Raw genomic sequence first — 19,803 nt, 5'->3', positions numbered from 1 at the left:
TTACTATTATAGAAGATGAAGATTTAACTCTTACATCCTCCTCCCTAAAAAGTACATATACTTGTCATCTCTTCCAAATAAAGTTATATCCCAGTTTTTCACTAAATCAATGTTAATTTTCTTTTATGTTTTTGATTATTATATAACTGGTTTTGCAGCTGAGCCATGTAGGTTTCTATGATTTGACTCCCTCATTTATTTTATATAGCTTTTAATTTTCCTTGGAGTAGTGACATGATTTCTTTTCCCTGCTTTTCTATGTGTTATCACTAAAACTCTCTGTCAGGCTTCTTGTAGTACAGTAACTACATCAGATAATCAATCATTTCCCTCTTGTAGCTTCCTTAGCCCCCCTTAAACTACAATTTAAGTTAGTACAGCAGGGGAGGTTTTCCAGGCCACTAGGCTTACTGTACAGTTGTCACCTTGGGGCCTATTTACCATTATCTCGGAAACTCACTTTGTATTTCTTCTGCAATGGAATCCTTATTTTCCAGATACTTTTCTTTCTTCGTTTACCCATTTCACTGAGAACCTTCAGTATCTTCTTGAAATAGGGTGTATGGGAATAAATTTTTTGAGACCTTTTATGTCTGATTACTATCTTTATTTTACTGGTACTCCAGAATTGCTAGTTTTGTTGGGTATAGAATTCTAAGTTGTAAATAATTTTTTGTCAGAATTTTGAAAACATGACTCAGCTGTCTTCTGGCTTTATGTGTTGCTTTTGAGTAGTCTAATATTATTCTGATTGCTAATCCTTTGTGTCTTGTTTTTTCTCTTGAGGGGTTTTCTGAGTTGTTTTTATCTTTGGTGTTCTGAACTTTCTTGTGATGTGCTGACAGGATAACATTTATTTTGTGCTTTATAGTATGTAAATTGTTTTCATTTAAGTTGTTTTATTGTGTCATAGGAATCTTATAAATTATATAACCCTGGCAGTATTACTTATTTATCTCCATTTATAGCTAAGAAAAATAAGGCTAAGATTAAGAAACTTATTTAGAGTTGAACTCAGGTCTTATTTTCTATCTTCTTCATCCTTTGGGATAATAGGACGACCAACATTCATAATTATATACAGTATAAATAAAATTAAAATCCTCACTCCTATTTAATTAGTTGCTACATTTTAATTAGAGCAGGCAGAACATTTTTATTTACCTTGTTATTAGCCTCAAAATGTATGTCATTACTTATCTTTGTTTAATAATTTTTTAATAGCTTAACAATTGACCTAAGTGTAACATTTGATGGAAATGGCATCCTGGAGTATCATGTCTGTGAAGTAATGGAAACTAGGGCCAAGATAGAAAATCTAGACCGGTTACAAGACTTGAATGGGAGTTGGGTAGAGAGCTTATACCAAGTGAGAAGGCATTTTCCTAAATAAGGTTGCTTATTGTTTTCTCTTAAGTGTGTATCCAATTTTAATGCATCAGGTACCTCCTTCTGGAGGAGATGGAAAAGTTAATACATTAAAAGATTGAAGTGGATTTTATAAATTATAAGTTAGTATGGTTTTGCTGTATGAATTTATGGAAATTGTGTTAACATGTATTAGTAACTATTTAAGATAACTTGTTTATTTGAATTTGCTTTTGGTTTTTGTGATTAATTGCTTTATAATTGGAAGTGTTTAGCTTTAGTAAGGATAATTTATTGTTCAAGAACTATATTTTCTACTCTTGGAGTAAACTTTTCAAGTATAAGAATGAATTTATAGCAAATATTAGCTTGGGAATGACCTTGAGAGATCTTTTAGTGTATCTCAGTGACTTTAGATTGGACTGTATCTAAACACTCTCTTAACTATAGAGCTGATGCTCATTATTAGTGAAAGTATATTGTAGGGGAAAAGCTTTTTGACAAATGATTCCATAAATGTGTAAAGAACTATTCTTCTTTCACCATGAGTAAGCTGTTTATTCCCAGAGAATAGAACAGCTAAGCTTGTCAATAAGATGAGGTTTATTCCGACCCACAACTAAAATATACAGCTATGTACTGGGGGGATTTGGGAAGAAAAAGCAAAAAAAAAGAAGATTGGCAACAGTTGTTAGCTCAGGTGCCAATCTTAAAAACAAAATTAGGTTTATTCCTATTAAACATTTATTGAATATGAATACTGCTTTAGGCATTAATATTTTTCATCAAAATAACTTTGTTTCAGGTTAGAATTTTGCATAACCTTTTTTCACCCTGTGTACAGCCTATGACGAACTCATGTAAAATACTTTAACTCATTAACAAACATTGATAAATTGTGATATAGGATGTCAGAGTTACTAAGTGTCTTAGAATGTGGAGATGATCATAGTGCTCTGTTAGTAATATGTTACCAGTGAAAACTGTTGAAGCAGGAAGGAGACATTATTTTGTTTAAAAAAGAGATTAATAGTTTTCTAGTATGCGGTGGCTTCAGAGGAGTAAAGAAAGTTAGGTGTATGAGAATATAGAAGTAGGATTATGGTTACTATATTCTGTTGCTTTCTTTTCCTCTTGTTACTTTTTCGCCAAAAAACTTCCTTTTGGTAAAAAGATACAGTGATTATAAAATTGACTTATGCTTTTAAAAAAATCAACTTATATAAGTAAATAACAGTATTTATGTTACTTGAAATGGCGTGACTATACGCGTATCTTATGAAAATTTGGGAGATGGGTTCCTGTAACCAATATTTTGTAACCATACGTTATTTTTAGAAATTATTTAAAACTAAGAATTGACTGGTTTACCTTCGTTCAAAATGAGGATAATAAAAGTACCCATATCTTAGAAATTTGTGAGGATTAAACAGGTTATTACATGTAAAACTTTCTGCAAAGTGCCTGGCACAGGTTAAATGCTCAACAGAAGTTATTCATTGTTATTACCACTGGCTTTAGTCGATTACATTTACCTGAGTGTTACACAACCTGAGAGACGTTGGTTTGAAAGCATTTGGGTACTGGGCTTTTCCGGTGTAATTGGATAAAATAATGATTTAAAAAGGGAGGTTATCAAAGGCAGTAGTGACCTGCCTTGTATTATTACTTGGGGCTTCAATGTCCCTGAGACCTGAGTGCCAAATCATATAGGTTGCTTATTCTACTTAGTACTGTTAAAAAAAATCTAGTCTTATAGACAGCTCATATTTTAGGAATTTATAACTTATAAAAAAAACCTTTAGCATATCTAGAAAATCTAGCATGGATAGAAATGATTTCAGAATGACAAGAGGGGATATATGAAAACCTCAACAGAACAGCTAACAAACATATCATAAAAAATTTACATAAATTTCTATAAATGTTTGCTGACTGAATTGTGCTGGATCCCAATAATACTCTTCTGGCTCAGTTTGCATTTACCTTCTGAGGTAGGAAGCTTCAGGGCAAGCCACAATTTCTGATAATACACACTAGTGGTCATTATGCAAACCAGTATGTGTGCATTTTCCCAATGAATAATGTTAAAAAAAAAGAAAGTAAAGTTGACGCTAGGACTCCTTTTAGTGTACATGTAGCCATCCTCTCATTAACACTGTATCACAGCCTGCGAAGAACCACCATGACTACCCTGTTTTATAGATGACAGAGCTTATGTTCCCGAGCGTTCAGATTTGTATCCAAAAAACCCAGAAATTTAAGCATTTTTATTGTGAATTTTAAGAAAATATTTACACATTGTATTTATTTTTAGTATGAACTTGACTGTATTTTAAAGGGTCTTAGGTTAAAAAGGATTTAAAAAATTACTGTCTGAATAAAGGGAAAATGAAAGGGACACAATTGAAGCAAACATTTGACTGAGGTGAAAAGTAGGAAAAGAACTGTTTTCTGAAAGTAACAGATTTCCTATTACTTAAAACCTTTTGCTTCCAATTTTTATGATCACTAGCAGACAATTTAGAAAAAGCTGTCTAAAAGGGTATATATATAAAAAATATATATATTTAGTTTAATTTATTTTTAGTTTTTTACATTTTAAAAAAATCTACTTTTGAAGATATTATTGAGATTTCTCAAAGATATTTTTAAAAAACTATTATTAAGCTGTTCTTAAAGTTAGACGTTTTCACACTTAAACAAACTCTTTTCTTTTCCCCTCACATGTAGTTATCTTTGTGCAGTGTTAACCCAGGAGGGACCCTGTCTTTTCAAATCCCCTATAGGGGTAAATGAGGATACATAAATATATAAGTTTCTAGCAATTAGGAAATGAATGATACGTTTCTTAGAGTGCCAAACAAATGGAGATTATGTACATCTAATGCTTGCTTTATCGAAGAAATACTTAAGCTATCATGGTATTATAGAAAAAATACTAGTGCAATTGTTATTTTAAAATAACCAAATAAAGAGCCCTTTCCTGTTGGTGGAAAAAAGTTTTTTTTACTGGCTATCTGAAATCATCTGAAAGTTAGATAGTAGATTGTGTGTGATGTTGCTCATGCTCCAGATTTGTACTTGACCACCACTGTTGTGTTTGAGTTGTGGAGATCAAGGTACATTTCACTGAGCCAAATGTTTGTATGTTTTATTGACATCCAGTTTTTAAGAGAGCTGTCACAGAGCGCCTGCTATTCTTGGCAAGATTGTTAGAGTTCACCTCTTTCCCAACGATAGCCTTAGTTGTCACCTATTGAACTATTGTATCTCTGTTTTTCTTCCAGTTTTTTGAAAGACTGTATCTAGCAAATATGGTGTTACTAAGAATATATGAATGAATTCAGTCGTTCATAGTGGTAACAATCAATGTGAGGAACACAATGGAAGGATACAGTTCATTTTGATCTGGACTTTAGCAGTTAGTATTATGCCCCAAGCATCTCTTAGTAATTCTTAGTAAATATGTTATTTGTGCGTTAATCTGAATATAGTTTTAAACTTTTTATAATGGAAAAGTACATACACACACAGAAGTAAATAGAACCGTATGACTAACCTTCATTGTCATTCTTGTTTTATCTATTATCTGTCCCATTTTTTTTTTTTTATGGTACTCTAAAACAAAGCCTAGTCATCATATCATTTGACTTGTCAATGCTTCACTATATATTTCTAACAGGTAAGGACTTTAAAAAAATTAGCCACAATGTCATTTCAAATGTCTTATAATTGCTTTATAATTTTACTGTGTAGCAGTTTTTTTCTTGAGTAGTTTAATAAGCTTTTTATTTACTGGTAAAACTTTTTCCCCTAAAGAAACCTAAACCCTAAAAACCTAAAAGTTTATGATTCCGTGCTTTAGAGAGTGTTGGTCTTGGTGTTTACTTTTAGTTTTCATAGGTGTCTCAAGCTATTGGCACACATTCTGCTGTTTTGGTTTTGCCCTAGATATATCACTCTGGCTTTTATTCTATCTAATTGGACCTAGTTTATTTTCACTACAAAAATTCTTGAGTTGGGAGTTCTGTTTCCTAACATTTTAACAAAGCCACTGAGGCGTTTTTAGTTAGGGGATTGCATTTGAACACTATGGAGTGTTATGTCAGACTCCAAGAGGAGTAAAATTCCAGAAATAGTAGCAGAATGTGAAGAGAGCAGTTTTGTTGTCCTATCTGAGAATGAGTATTTTCATTAGGTAGTATTTGTACAGATTATTTACTTAAAGAGATGTGAAGTGATACCCAAGATCCAGTTTTTACAAGTGTATACATTTGTTTAGAACTTTATCATTCATAAAACCATTGAAATACAGTGTCTTACTTGATGGTTACAACAACCCTATGAAGTAAATTTGGCAAAGATATAATTATTCCCATATACAGGGTATGTAAACCGAGACTTAGTTGCTTATTTGAAGATAAACGGAGCCTTACATCTTTTAGACTTTCAAATATACCTAATTACTTTGTTGGATGTATGATTGTTCCTAGGGTTAAATATATGAATTTAGAAATACAGTTTTTATGTTTTAGATGGATTTTGTTTTTCCTTCTTCTCCCCAAAGCCTCGCAGTACACAGTTGTATATTCTGGTTGTGAGTGCCTCTGGTTGTGCTATGTGGGATGCCGCCTCAGCATAGCTTGATGAGCACTGCCATGTTGGCACCCAGATCCAAACCGGCGAATCCCTGGGCCGCCGAAGCGGGAGCATGCGAACTTAACCACTCAGCCATGGGGCCGGCCCTTTAGATGGAAATTTTGACTTTATATTTTCTAAAATGTCTTTGATACCTCATTTTATAAAGGCTTACTATGGGAGGCTGTCGATCCTACTTTGATGACCTTGAACCGCACATTTCACACCAATTGAGTAATTTTGCCCTGGTTGATTTGCCGTCATAACACTGGACTTTGATGAAAGGGCTAACCGTTTGGTCACTTCTTTTCAGTCTTTAAAACTGCTAGGTTGATAATCACATACATACATAGATACATAAATGCAACACTTGTGGCTGTTACTGATGGGAAGAAACACAAAGAAATTTGATTATCCTGTAATAGAATGTGGAATACGTAACAATACATATTTGGAATAGGTTTCATAAAGGAGGCAAATAGTAGGTACTCAATAAATACTGGTTAATGAGTACATTTTTGGTTAGTGAGTTAATTGATTTCCATGAGTTACGCTCTCAGGAAGAAAAGATACAAGCATGAAAACATGCTGATTCTAAGATGACAGAGAGTGTGCTACAGTAGGTACCCCTGAAATGAGACGTGTATACTTGCTCTCAGTAAAATTCACACTGGTTCAGAGTAAACTCTTGGTATAGAAATTTTGCAGTACTTCACTAAACCAAGTAGATTGATTATTTGTGGTGCTCTTAGAGTTTTTATTACTATTTTTCAGAATTTTTATTATATGATTTGCCAGATTTACGTTTCTCTCATTTGCTAAGTGCCAGTTGAGAGGTACAAACAGTAATGCTACAAGGTTTCAGAGGAAGGAGCCTCCATTTACTAGCATATTTGTGGAAAAAGTGAGATGATCTGTACCTTGAAGTGTAAACAGGACCTAACCAAGCAGAAAGATATGGGGAGGCATTCTAGACAAATGGAATGGTACTAGGACACCATAAAGGGAATGTTTAAAAGTGGATCATTTTGGTTAGAGCTGAGGGTTTGTGTTGGGCAAGAAATGGTTAAAGAGGTAATTTGGGGTCAGATTATGGAAATCTTTGAATACCTGGAAGAGATTTGGATTTTGTTCTGGAGGCTTATGTTCTTCTAGTTGGGGTACACATTCTTGGGATGGCACAGCTATATGGGATATGTAAGTCCACAGGATAAACATGACACATCTTTCAGGAACTTGACTTTTTAGAAAATCTGGGAAAGAAATACCTATTTTTATATGAAGATAGATTTATGGAGTAGAAAATACAATTCACATGGAATTATAAAAGTCAAAGATTTAAGATAAAAAGCTAATAAGATTTTAAAAGAAATCTGTGCTTATATCAAGCCATTTCAACCTATAACTCCAGAACTTGTGAGGCTATGTTTTCTTTATCCTCAGCTGTTACACTCTTTTAATAGACATGTTTGAACAACATCGGTCAAAGTAGTATGCAGTCATTGTAAATTTGTTTGAGGACAATTGATGAGAGATAGACGTAAAGTTGGGAGGCCAGGCAGGAGACTACTTAGTTAATTTAAGGCTCAGGTTAAAAGCAATCCTTGGTAGATTTTTGGCAGTAGCAATGGAAAGAAAGTGTTTAAGATTAGGAGACTTTTCAAAAGAAGATCTTATTGGATTTAGTGGCTTATGGTATAGGAGAGGTGCTTTACAAAGTTGAGTAAAAAGCCGCAGATGTCTCCTGGGTTGCAAGCTTCTACAACTGGAGACGTGGTAGTGCCAGTATTGGATATAAAGAGGTAAAGAGGAGAATGTGAAATGTAGAAAGGGAGGACAGACCAGCAGAGGCAGTAAGGTGTTGATGAATTGTTATTTGACATGTTGGATCGAGGAGGCTGTAGGATATTAGAAGGAGAAATGGCAGGTAGGCAGTGTAAGAAGGGGAAGTGGAGAGAAGTCTGGGGTGAGCACATAGATTCCAGAACTTTATTCTTGGAAAATAGATGAGTCCATGAGAGTAGATAGAATTTCTGAGGGTCAGTAGAAGAGATGATTGAAGATTGTGCATTGGCCCCTGCTACTAAATAAAATAGTAGGAAGGAATAGGGCTATCAGGATGGATTCAGGTTAGGGAGGATCTTTGGAGAGTGTAGTAGTATTGTGGGAGCAAAAGGAAGGTCAAATTTTGAAAAAGAACATTGTTAGTAGTAGTAGTGGGGAGATCCAAGAGAATGTGGACTGAAGAAAGCCGCATTACATTTGACAATTGTGAGGTAGTGGTGAAATTCAAACACTTTTGAAATTAGAACCATAAAGAAAAAAAATGCTTTCTCTACCAGAATTCTCTCTCAATCTGAGCTTTATATGCAGAAAAAACTTGGTACTCCTAAAAGGGACAAATTAAAACATATTCTGTGAGAATTATGAAAAATTGGAAAACAAACAGAGGAAGCAATGGTATATTAAATAATGCATTATTTTGTATTTGAAAACTCCCTCCTGTTTTTTTTAAAGAAAAAAGTCATTTTGGCATTCTGGCTCTAAAATGTCGATTTTGACAGGTTGGCTGTGGTTCTGAAAACTGAAACATATTCTTGCCTTTATTCTATTGTACTTTGTTGGAACAAGATATCTATGTAAGATCCACATAGATCATACATATTTACATATGTCATATATAAAAATATGTATAAATGTATATGTATATATGTATAATTATGTATATGTATAATATATGTACATATAGATATGTATATATAAATATATATTATATGTCATATAAAAATATATATGACATGTATAGGGTAATTTAAAATACTTAATGCTGAATATTTATTGACTAAGGTGAGTTACTATATATCTTGGGCATGATATCCTTTAAAAACTAAGTTTAATTCAAAATTTTATTTATCTTTGACCATTTCTTTAAAAACTTATTTAAAAATAAATACTAGGGGCTAGCCCTGTGGCCTAGTTAGGTGTACTCTGCTTCGGCGGCCTAGGTTCAGTTCCTGGGTGTGGACCTAGACCGCTCGTCAGCGGCTATCCTGTGGTGGCAACCCATATAAAAAACAGAGCAAGATTGGCACAGATGTTAGCTTAGGGCAAATCTTCCTCAGCAAAAACATAACAAAACAACTGACAAGTGATATTATGGTCAAAGGATTTGCATCTAATAATTCTTGAGGATTTAGAATTTAAATTAGAAATAACATAATCATACTTCTATTGGATATCAATAAAAAAGACAAGAACTTAAATTTCTGTAATTTAGAGGACTGAGTCTTTATTCAGTTTGGAGCATATATACATGTCTGTCAGGATTTTTAAACATCAATAACTTGTTATGATTTTTAAGTCTATTTGAAAACCTACACATGAGTGTTAGACTCATATCACATCCGGGGGGAATAAATTATTAAACTTTAACTTGATGCCACAAATAGATTCATTCTTATTGTATTATGACAAGATCTGTTTAAAATTGTTTTCACAGTATTAAGTGTTAAAATATATAAAATGTATACAGTATAGATAAATTAACAAATACGTTAAGGTTCAGTGATACTAAAGTCAATATGACTTAGTAATCATGATCTGCTGCATTGTTAAGACAGTGAACCTATTTCAATACAGTATTTCACCCTGCTTCATTTGGCTTCGAGTTTAGGATTTTAGCAAGAACACTAACACTAGTTTTTCAAATTAAGGAAGTTGTGAAATTAGCCCACTGATGACTTTTAAAATTAAAAGTTTTGTTAGTTTTTTATTTTAAAAAAGTTATTTAAAAATTTACCCATTGGTTAAAATTTAGATAGTGACCATCTAAAATTGATTCCTACGTCACAAAATATATGAATAAATGATATCATAGGAATTTTGGTTGAGAAAGGTAAGTGGTGTTCTTTGAGGTGATGTGACAGACGATATGTTTAATCTTAAATTGATAGTGGTTTTAAAATAATATATTTCTAAAACCTTCTATTAGGGATTTAATACCAGATTATTAAACCACAGTAACGTGGGATGAGTTTAATGTTTAATTCATTGGCTTTTTAATTTGCCTTAGTTCAAAGCTTTCTGAGTCTATTGGATGGATCAACATTTTGGTTGATTTGATAGTGTATAACCTTCCATTTTGAGACTTCCAACATATTCCTCTTCTCCTCTCTGGCTTAGTTTTTGATCTTGGCTTGTTGTATTTACCATTTGGGTTGTCTCCCCCACATACATCGTGCCACCACCAGCCTCCTGAAGAAGACAGATATGGAAGTTAATGGATACAAACTCAAATGTAGTCAATGTTGTTATATTTCCCCATGAATATATCTTCATTTCCTATAACTATGACGGCGTTGTACGCATTTATCCCAGTTTTAAATAATCTGTATAAGTCTTCTGTACACCACCAACAATTTAATATCTGAGAAGGATTAGAGGTAAAATACCTAGTTGCACTAGAACCAAATAAATACTTACATTAAGAGATTTTTACCTATAGAGAAAATGTTTATTTGGGATTTAGATTTTAAAGAGTTGTTGTAGATATTAGCTAATACTTTGAGAAGACATTTTGAAGATATGAAAGTAAAGTATTGATATTAGGAAAAGGATACCTGAATAACTTTCTAGACAGTTGAGTTGTCCTTTTGCTTTGTGATCCCAAGTAGAAAACACCAAATCTTTGTGTTCCGGGAGTGCGTTGGGGACATTGCCAGTAATCTCAACTAGGTGTAGTGTATAGTTGGTTTCATGATTTCCCAAGTGAAAAGAATATTCAATATAATGCTTGTTGTCTTTCCAGTCTTCTAGCTCAATTCGTAAAATGTAATTAGATCGCTTTACTATGGAGTATATCTTCTCTAGACCCAACCAAAATTCTCCTGAAAAGAAAAGTACAAATCTGTTGATGTTAACTGCACATTAGATACCAACAGTTTTTTTATTGGTGATGGTAATGAGTTGTTTTAGTGTTGACTCTTTTGGTTATTTTAGTCTCTGAAGTTTTTCTTTTTAAACCAATTTTGTTGAAGATAGGTACATGTACAAAAAATGTTAAAAATATGAATAAGTCTGCCTAAAATCTGATTATCATTTCTGGAGGGGATATTATAAGACATATTTCACGAGTGAAATATCGTAAGCTTTTTTAGATATTTTTAAGTCCATTCATTGGTAGGATATTATCTTACTTCTAGCTCCTTATATGTACTGGCTTTACTGTCAGCTGTTTATTAATACCCATATACTATCGAGAGATTTAAGTATTCTCAAAAAGTTGGATGATAAGAATAAGAATAAGAATAATGTTATTGCCCTCAGATATAGACTTGGCCTTTGATATTTGCTTGATATTTATGTTTTCTTTGTAGAAAAAGAAGGGAATAAAATTTCAAAAACATTTAAAATTTAAAAATGTAATTCTTAATAACTTTTCTCTATAATTTTAAAAATTATTTTTATTTAGAGTTAAAAACATAGCATAAATACAAATAGATCTCTCTTTAATTATCACAATCCTTTTTATTAAAATATTTAAGGAAGAGTCAAAATTGTCTTATTGCTATTGAATTAGTAGGAGATTTCATTTTAAGGATTGCAAGTACAAATGGCTTACTTATAGAAATAACTGAGTACTCTAGGCTTAACTGTTAGCCTTTTATTTTTGGGTGACACTCTTAGAACATTCAGAGCTGTAAAATATCATTGATTATACCTTTTAGTTAGGGATTTAACTGGCAGTTTGAATGTAGAATTTTTTAAATGGTCAAATAGTACTGTCTAAAAATTGGGTGTAATAATGTTTTTCACTTTAAGTACTTGTACATTATTTATGGATTTTTATAATGTGCTTTTGGATTTTAAACCTCTGTTATTTATTTTTATTTTACTTATTTATTTTGTAATCAAAATATAGTAATTTGCATTGAGTTAACTAATTTATTTTAAACCACACATTCTATAGTATACATTTATATTTAAATGATTGAAATCTAAACATTTTGTTCTGTATATCTGACAGCTTCCTTGTCTCTTCAACCTCCAAATAATTGATATCTAAAACGTTAATAAAAAAGTACAGTTACCAGTGATAAGGATGCTTTTCTTGGTAGTTCATTCATAGCATTTACCACTTATCAAAGCACATAGCACTTAATCAAAATTGTCTTTATAATTATCATAACTAGAAGCCATTGAATTAAATTGTAATAAGTATAATTAAGAATAGACATGTAATTGTGATAAGTATAATTCAAATAAAGACAATTGTAATAAGTGTAATTACTAACAGATGTGTAATTATTTGTTAAGTTCTTTGAAGGCCGGGACTGTTCCTCATTTATTGTTGTGTTCCTAGTTCCCAGTCAGAATGAATGGATGAATGGATGAAGCAACCTTACCATCAAGCCTCCCAAAACCATATTTGTAGTTTTGCCAAGTTTCATTGAAGTTTTGTGATCCATCTATTCGGCGTTGAATTAATATCCATGAGCTACCTGAATATAATGAATGAAATTGTGTATTTTTAGTAGATTGATGCTTACAGATATAATAAAATAGTTTTATTGGTTTGATTTTAATTGGTATTTGTATAGGGTAGTTATTAATGTTGTTATGGTAATAATGTTTTATTATTTTTATGGTCCCAAGAAGTTAAGTGAAGGACAACTAATCAATGTCTTAATGAATTTATTGACTAAGAGTCATTTCAGATTATTTTATGGAAAAAGATGGAGAATATTGAATAAATGCATGAGTAAATGCATAAACAAGACAAATATAAGTACTAGATCTATGTAACTACTCGTGTATATAATATATATAATTTTATATATATATTTAGAACAAAGATAACAGGATTAGTCTTACTAATAGGTAGTGAATAGCCTTAACTACCTACTGTCCATTTTCTCCTTAGGTTAGTTTTACCTGATATAACATCGCAATAGACATTGAAAACTTGAGAGTTGCTGGTTTTAATGGAATAGATGCCACTTGTATGTTCGCCTCTGTTATAAATGGTGGTACAATCAGCAGGAAAGTCTAGAATCAACAGAATGTTATTACATAAGATACAGTAATAAGTGATATCTTTAGAGCTTGAGGTTTTACTTGACATTTTATGGAATTGTGGCGACTGTAGCTTTTGGCCTTTTTCAGTAATGTATTACTAAAAAAGATTTTATGCTAAAGCATTTTTATTAGGGGGCTTGTTATGCAAAGAATGTCAAAATAGTTGTTACCAAACTGATATCTTTTTAAGAAAAGTGACAAAATGAGAATTTTAAACACATTTTTTTTGTTAGATGAAGTAAGAATATAAGTAAAATATCACATATGAGACATTAGTATAGTGCTTAGTACATAGCAGGTAGTCAAGAGATACATGTGAAAAGAGTGAACATACATGGAGGAAGCTAACAGAAGACTTTTTTTCTGTATGAATTACATAAAACATAAATGTGTTTTGAGAATATATCATTTCTTAGAAGTTTGGGAATGGATGTTTTGTTCCCCCATCTTTTTGTTTTTTTAATGAAAAATTTTAAACAAACAGGAAAGTACAAAGAAACTTTGAAGAGAAATACCGTCATCTTTCCATCTGTATTCGACAATTGTTAACATTTTGCCATATTTGCTTTATAAGCACACATACATACAGATAGATATTTTGCTGTGCTATTTGAAAGTAATTTGCAAACATTATGACCCTTAAGCTCTTAGATATTTCAGCATGCATCTCTTAAACTAAGATTATTCTCTTACGTAACTGAAATACCATTTTTACATCCAAGAAAATAATAATTCCATATTATCTTATATCAAGTCTATATTCATATTTCTCTGATTGTCTTCAGAATGTATTTTATAGGGTTTAAAAAAAACCTACCAGGATCCAATTTAGATGGACACATTTTATTTGGTGGATTTGTCCCTTTACTTTCTTTTAGTCTAGAACAGGCCATAAGAATAGGGAGTTTTGATGAAAATGTTGAAGATAGGAGAATTTGATGATGATAGCTTCAAGAAGAGAACCCACCGAATTGCCTTACCATCATGCTCTACATCTTTTGTTTCATTCAAGTGAAAAGAGGGAGTAGTTCTTGGTGCTCTTGGTTTAGAAGAAAGAGAATTTTCTGTGGATTCTTGAATACCAGTTCTTCTTAACTGATAAAAGAATATAAATTTACTTTAAAAAATGGTACTGAATATACAATTAGGGGAGTCTGAATCAGGATATTAAAAGAACAATTAATATGCATCTTTTAGTTCATAATATGCTAATTGCTTTGATTTGAAAAAGGATAAGTAATGCTATACAGATTGTACAGATTACCTGTTCTCAAAATATTTAATCAGGCATATTACTTAAATGAGTTCAAAAATATGGGGAAAGAAAGGCAGAAAGGCAAAAAACAGAAATTGGTCAAAACCCAGCAAGTCCAAAGGAAGAGACTTTGCTTAGAATATTTTAATATGTTCTACTTATTCATATGAATAGCATATATATTCTATTCAGTAACAGGCAGATTGTAAACTTAATAATTCTCAGTTGTAGGTCTTACTGATTCTCAGACCTGTCCTAAAGACATAGCAGGGAGTTTAAAAACAAAGCTGCTTTCTTGATAGTTTTTGACATGTAAACATTACTGTAGAGGAACAAATTGGCCAGCTTATTTGCTTACTTTCAATATATTCAATATGCCATTGTCTATTAGTTTAGCAGTTAACAGTTTATTTTTAAGTGTGCTGGGTTTGCAATGGATTGACTGATAACTTTTCTTATTGATGGCCTGAAAAAAAGCAGAATATGTAATATTTTGAGTTATTAGGGATAGTTGTCGATGCCTGCGTAAGTGGCATTTCCTGTGACTTAATTCGTGAGGATCTGTTGTAAAGTGCACTTACTGGGGATTAGTCTTTCCTACTAAGTAACTGTGTGATCTTAAAGTCACTTAACCTTTTAGAGCTTTGGTTTCTTAATTTAAATTTGTGAAAGTTGGATCAGATGATCTAAGAATTCTCTCAACTCAAAAATTTATTATTTTGGATTCTTCACGTATTTTATTATTAAACATTTCATAATAGTGACATTTTGCTTTTGTGAGCAGGTTCTTTTTGTCATAATAAAAGATATAGGAAAAAAGAATTTAGCAAAATAGCATAATAAGGAAATTATGGAAATCAAAAGTAGTTGGCAAAAAACCTTTTGGACAATTAGCAAAAATAACCTACCAAATTATGATTCATAAATTAGCAAACTAACCTGCTAAAATTGAGTCATAAAATTACTGAAATGTATAATGATATGTTTTTTTAATGGAAATTGGTGGTAATATATGTTTTATAATTCTTGGCAACTATTTTTTATTACTGGTTTCTCTGGATCTGTGTTATTTTTGGAACTCTCTTGAATGCCTGTTTAATAGTATTACTAATATTTTTGAACTATGGTACTATATATTGGAATGCTTAGATTCTGACGTAGCTTTATTCTAAACAGGTATCTCTCTTCTTCACCTAGCCAGTTGTTTACATTGTATGTTAATTATATTGTTGGGTGTTGAACTTTAACTATCAGGCACACAGTTTCTAATAATAAAAGTAATAATAATCATAGCAAATTTTTATTGATTTCTCTGTGCTGATATGACATTACCTTTATTAATTCAACATAATATTTATTGAGTGCCTACTGTGTGTCAGACAGTGTTCTATATTCTGGGGCTTATAGCAATAAAAATAATGGAAGAAAATCTCTGTACTCATAGAGCTTACATTCTAGTGTAGGGACAGACAAGATAAGTAACTAAAATACATATTATGTTTCGTAGAGGTAAGTGTTAAGAAAAAAAGAGATTAATGAGGGAGGTAGCCGGTTTCAAGGATGGGAGTAGGGGATTGTAATTTTTGATTAAGTGACCTGGGAGGGCTTCATTGGAAATTTTCCATTTGATAAAGACCTAAAGGAATGCAAGTGGGTCATGCAGATACCAGGGAAAAGAGCATTCCAGACAGAGGGAACAGCAAGAGTAGAGGCCCTGAGATGGCAGCATGTTTGATGTGTTTGAGTAACAGTGAAGAGGCCCGTGGGACTGGAGCAGAGGAGATCACTCCAGGAAGGTAATAAGGGTCATCTGGAGTCTTAGGGGCCACTGTGAGTGAGATGGTTTGGAACAGAGGCATGATCTAATTTAAATTTTAATTAAATTACTTTGGCTTCTATATTGAAGATATACTCTACATGAATTATTTGTTTCGCACAACAATCTTATAAGATAGGTTCTGTTACTATTGACATAGAATAAGTCAGGAAACTGAGAGACAGAGGGGTTAGGTAATTATTCAAGGTCACACAAAAGTTTTCAAGCCAAGCTTCAAACCCGGCTAGTGTATTAGCTTCAGAGGCTAAAATCTTTTTTTTTTTTTTTTTTAAGATTGGCACCTGAGCTAACAAGTGTTGCCAATCTTTCTTTTTTTTTTTCTTCTTTTTCTTCCCAAAGCCCCCCGGTACATAGTTGTGTATTTTTAGTTGTGGGTCCTTCTAGTTGTGGCATGGGGGATGCCACCTCAGCATGGCTTGATGAGCAGTGCCATGTCCGCACCCAGGATCTAAACTGACGAAACCCTGGACCACGGAAGAGGAGTGCGCGAACTTAACCACTTGGCCACGGGGCCGGCCCCTCAGAGGCTAAAATCTTAAGAATCATGCTGATGTGATCCTTTTAATTCAACTATAATTACTTTAAATAATTTAAGGGTCCAATGTTTTCATAAACCTAAATTTTATGTAAAAGATTGGACATACATGCATTAAAATGTTGACTTACCTGATTTTCTATTTCTTTTATTTGGCTATGCTGTTGGTTTAATTGTCTGTATTGTTCTTCCATGGTCTGGAGAAGATCTTTGATACTGTTATCTTGCTGTTCTACAAAAGTCTGGAAATAGATTGTAGGTTGGTTAGCAGTTTCTTTCTTCTTTCTCTTTTGTTAAATTAGACTAATTTCCTCTATCACAATCTAATTTTTTAAACTGAGTTAGAAAAATGAATATTGGCATGCTTCTTTTAAATAGTACATACTTTTGTTTTTATGTTTTATTTAAAATGTACTGTCTCTAAAATCTGATTTCCTGAACTTTACTTCAATGAAATAAAAATAACCCCAGCATTTTAATAGGAATAAATCTTTACCATTTACTGTATTACTTTATCCACTTTAAACCTGGGAAAATAGTTTCAAAGTTATATTCGTTTAACTTTTTACTTGCCTCCAATAATTTGCAGTACTGTAATAATTTAGTGTTCTAAATTTTATTACTTGTAATTTTCATCTGAAATGTACGTTTAGTTGTTTTCATATTTAATGTTAGGGAAACATAAAAACCAACTTGAAAGTATAATGGGAATTTTATTTTCTGAAGGTTTTTTTTCTTGAAAAATGAAATATTTCAACAATGCGACAAAGTACTTCAAGTAGCATGTCTTAAAATATTTTTTTAAAAGATCCACATTGAAAACATAATCCTGAACACTCTTTGAATTCTACTTACTTTAAGTGAAGTTACTTCTGGGTGTTCTTGAATTTCAGGTTGATTTTTAATTAACTTGGTTAATTGTTCCTCCAAATATTTCACTTTTTGTTGAAGTAGACTTTTTTCTTCTAGGAGGCTTTCCAGTTTTGAGTTGAGCTCAAGTGACATATTCTTCACTTCTTCATTTTTGACTTGGAGTTTGGATGTAGTTCTTCTAAGTTCCTTTTCTTCTTCTTTGATTTCATTGGTTTGTAGTGATAGAGCATAAAAAGACTGGTCAAATATGTTGAGTTTTTGAAATATGTCATTAATTTGACCCTTAGTTTTATGGACAAAGTCTTTAAGACCATGTCCTAACTGAAGGAGGCCATTTGCTAAAATTTTTACATCATCTAACATAGCAAATCTTGATTTTGGCTCTGGAGGTATAGAATCCAGTGATGAGTAGTCTTGATCAATTCTGGAAGAAATAACTAGAGGAGCAATAACAAGAAAGAGCTTAATCGTGTACATTTTTATCCTATTATTCGATTTCAAGCGATTTGGAACGAGTTTTCTCCTATAAGCAGACCTAGACTTCTAAACTCTCTTTCTATCACTATTTGCCACATAAACAGTGAGGTTGGCAGGTGAATATAGTTAATCATTAAGCTGTGTAAACCTGTAGGAATGTAACCTTCCACACTGAGTTAGATTAATGCTAAATGAAATCAAAGAAATGAGTAACTAACTTAATAGGTCATTTAATTTTGTATTTTTTATTTACTTTTACTGTATTATAAACTGCACTTTCAGTGTTATGAGATCTAACACTCATTCTTTTTAAAGCTCATTTTAACTTTTCATGATTTTTAAAGAGATTTACAGGTAAAAACCAAAGTATTTGACTGTAAATTCATGATGAAAGTTGAGGAAAAATTAATGAATGAAGTATTCATTTCCTAAATTGTTATTTTAGTTTTTTTGGAAACAGTGACCCATCCCCAAAAATGCCTTCTCTCTCTTAAGACTTCTTCCACTTCTTCGGTTGGTATTAATAATGGCTCTCAATGCTGCATTCCCATGGTACTCTGTATAAGCTAGCATATGATTATATATTCCTTATTATTTGTCACTATAATTTATGTTAGTATGTCTTTTTGCTTCAGATAATCTATCATGACCATATTTGTGTATTCTCACAAAATCTCATCTATAAGTATCATTAAAAGGCATTTCACCCCTTTTCTCCATTATATTCTATGTCTCTGTGTTCTAGCCTCTTTTACATGTGCCCATGGAAAGACCAATAGATATGTGATCTTCTAAGGTCAAACCGGAATTAAAGACTTGCAGTGTCAGAAACTATTTGCCCATTGCAAATTTTTCTGAAGTTTGTGAGCTTGGTAACAAATTTGATAATACAAATTTAACAAAACCAAAAAAATAGTAGTATGGTTAAAAATAAATGTTCCTCACTGTGCTTCTAACTTAGTGTTAAAAGGAAAAATACTAAATGCTTCAACAAGTTATAAGTGATTATCCCTCTTCATTGTTCACTAAGAACTTTTTGAGAAAATAATCTTTTAAAAATGACTTATCTTGACGAATTGATAGAATAAAATCGTTAAGACTTTGAGAATCAGACTGGTCTGGGTCAGAAGCCAGCTCTGGCTGTCTGGCCTTGCGCATGTTACTTAACCTCTCTATTCCTCAGTCTCCTCATCTGTAAGTTGGGGTAGTTATAGTACATACTTAATAGGGTTATGAGAATTAAGAGAAATAAGACGTGTGAAGCACCTAGAACAGTGTTTGGCAAATAGAAAGTACTCAGAATGTTATTTTCTGTATCATGTGAAAGGACCTTCTAACCTGTATGTGTAATCAGCCCTACATAAAATAGATTTTTCATGAAGTTAATAGCTTTTTTGCAAAGGGAAGAATTTAACATAATGAATTTCAGTTAATTGCAAATTGTCAAGGAAAACTTTACAAACTGAACCATTTCTAAATTTCTATTCTTAGATATGCCTGTTGCTGGTATAAAATAGAGGCCCTTTCTTTTGATGATTTAGGCGTAAGAGCTTTTGGATATAGTGGTTACAGTAGAGGTAGTATACCACAGTGGTCATACGTGACTCTGGAGAGAGGCTGGCTGTACTGGAGTCCTGCTTCTGCTTTTCTTCAGCTCTGTGACCCTTGGTCAAATTACTTAGCTTTTCTGTACCTCTTTTTTCTCATCTGTCAAGTGAAGATAATACCTTCTTTATAGGG

General features: G+C 32.3%; 2 protein-coding genes across 9 annotated transcripts in view; one reads left to right on the top strand and one right to left on the bottom strand.

Annotated features, from left to right (window-relative positions):
* DOCK7 (dedicator of cytokinesis 7) overlaps window positions 1-19,803 on the top strand; it is a 204,520-nt gene that overhangs the window by 68,606 nt on the left and 116,111 nt on the right. The gene's annotated exons all lie outside the window — the stretch shown is intronic.
* ANGPTL3 (angiopoietin like 3) lies at window positions 9,273-18,126 on the bottom strand. The gene is made up of 7 exons (XM_046645665.1): window positions 17,569-18,126; window positions 16,845-16,955; window positions 14,067-14,181; window positions 12,943-13,056; window positions 12,414-12,509; window positions 10,629-10,895; window positions 9,273-10,263 (listed from the first exon to the last, which is right to left on the bottom strand). Exons 1-7 carry the CDS (start codon window positions 18,061-18,063, stop codon window positions 10,052-10,054), a joined length of 1,410 nt encoding a protein of 469 aa, XP_046501621.1. The 5' UTR covers window positions 18,064-18,126; the 3' UTR covers window positions 9,273-10,051.

This window comes from Equus quagga, chromosome 18 (assembly GCF_021613505.1).
Source record: "Equus quagga isolate Etosha38 chromosome 18, UCLA_HA_Equagga_1.0, whole genome shotgun sequence".
NCBI lineage: Eukaryota > Metazoa > Chordata > Mammalia > Perissodactyla > Equidae > Equus > Equus quagga.
The sequence above is the reverse complement of the archived record's forward strand: the minus strand, read 5'-3'. Positions and strand labels throughout refer to the sequence as shown.

Bases quoted from the DNA above. Each gene is read 5' to 3' on its own strand.
- ANGPTL3 (XM_046645665.1), bottom strand. From the start codon at position 18,063: ATGTACACGATTAAGCTCTTTCTTGTTATTGCTCCTCTAGTTATTTCT. The intron at 14,182-16,844 runs GTAAGTCAACAT...TTCTTTTATCAG, and splicing joins TAAAAGAAATAGAAAATCAG to TTAAGAAGAACTGGTATTCA. The intron at 10,264-10,628 runs GTATCCTTTTCC...TGTCTTCTTCAG, and splicing joins CTGTCTAGAAAGTTATTCAG to GAGGCTGGTGGTGGCACGAT.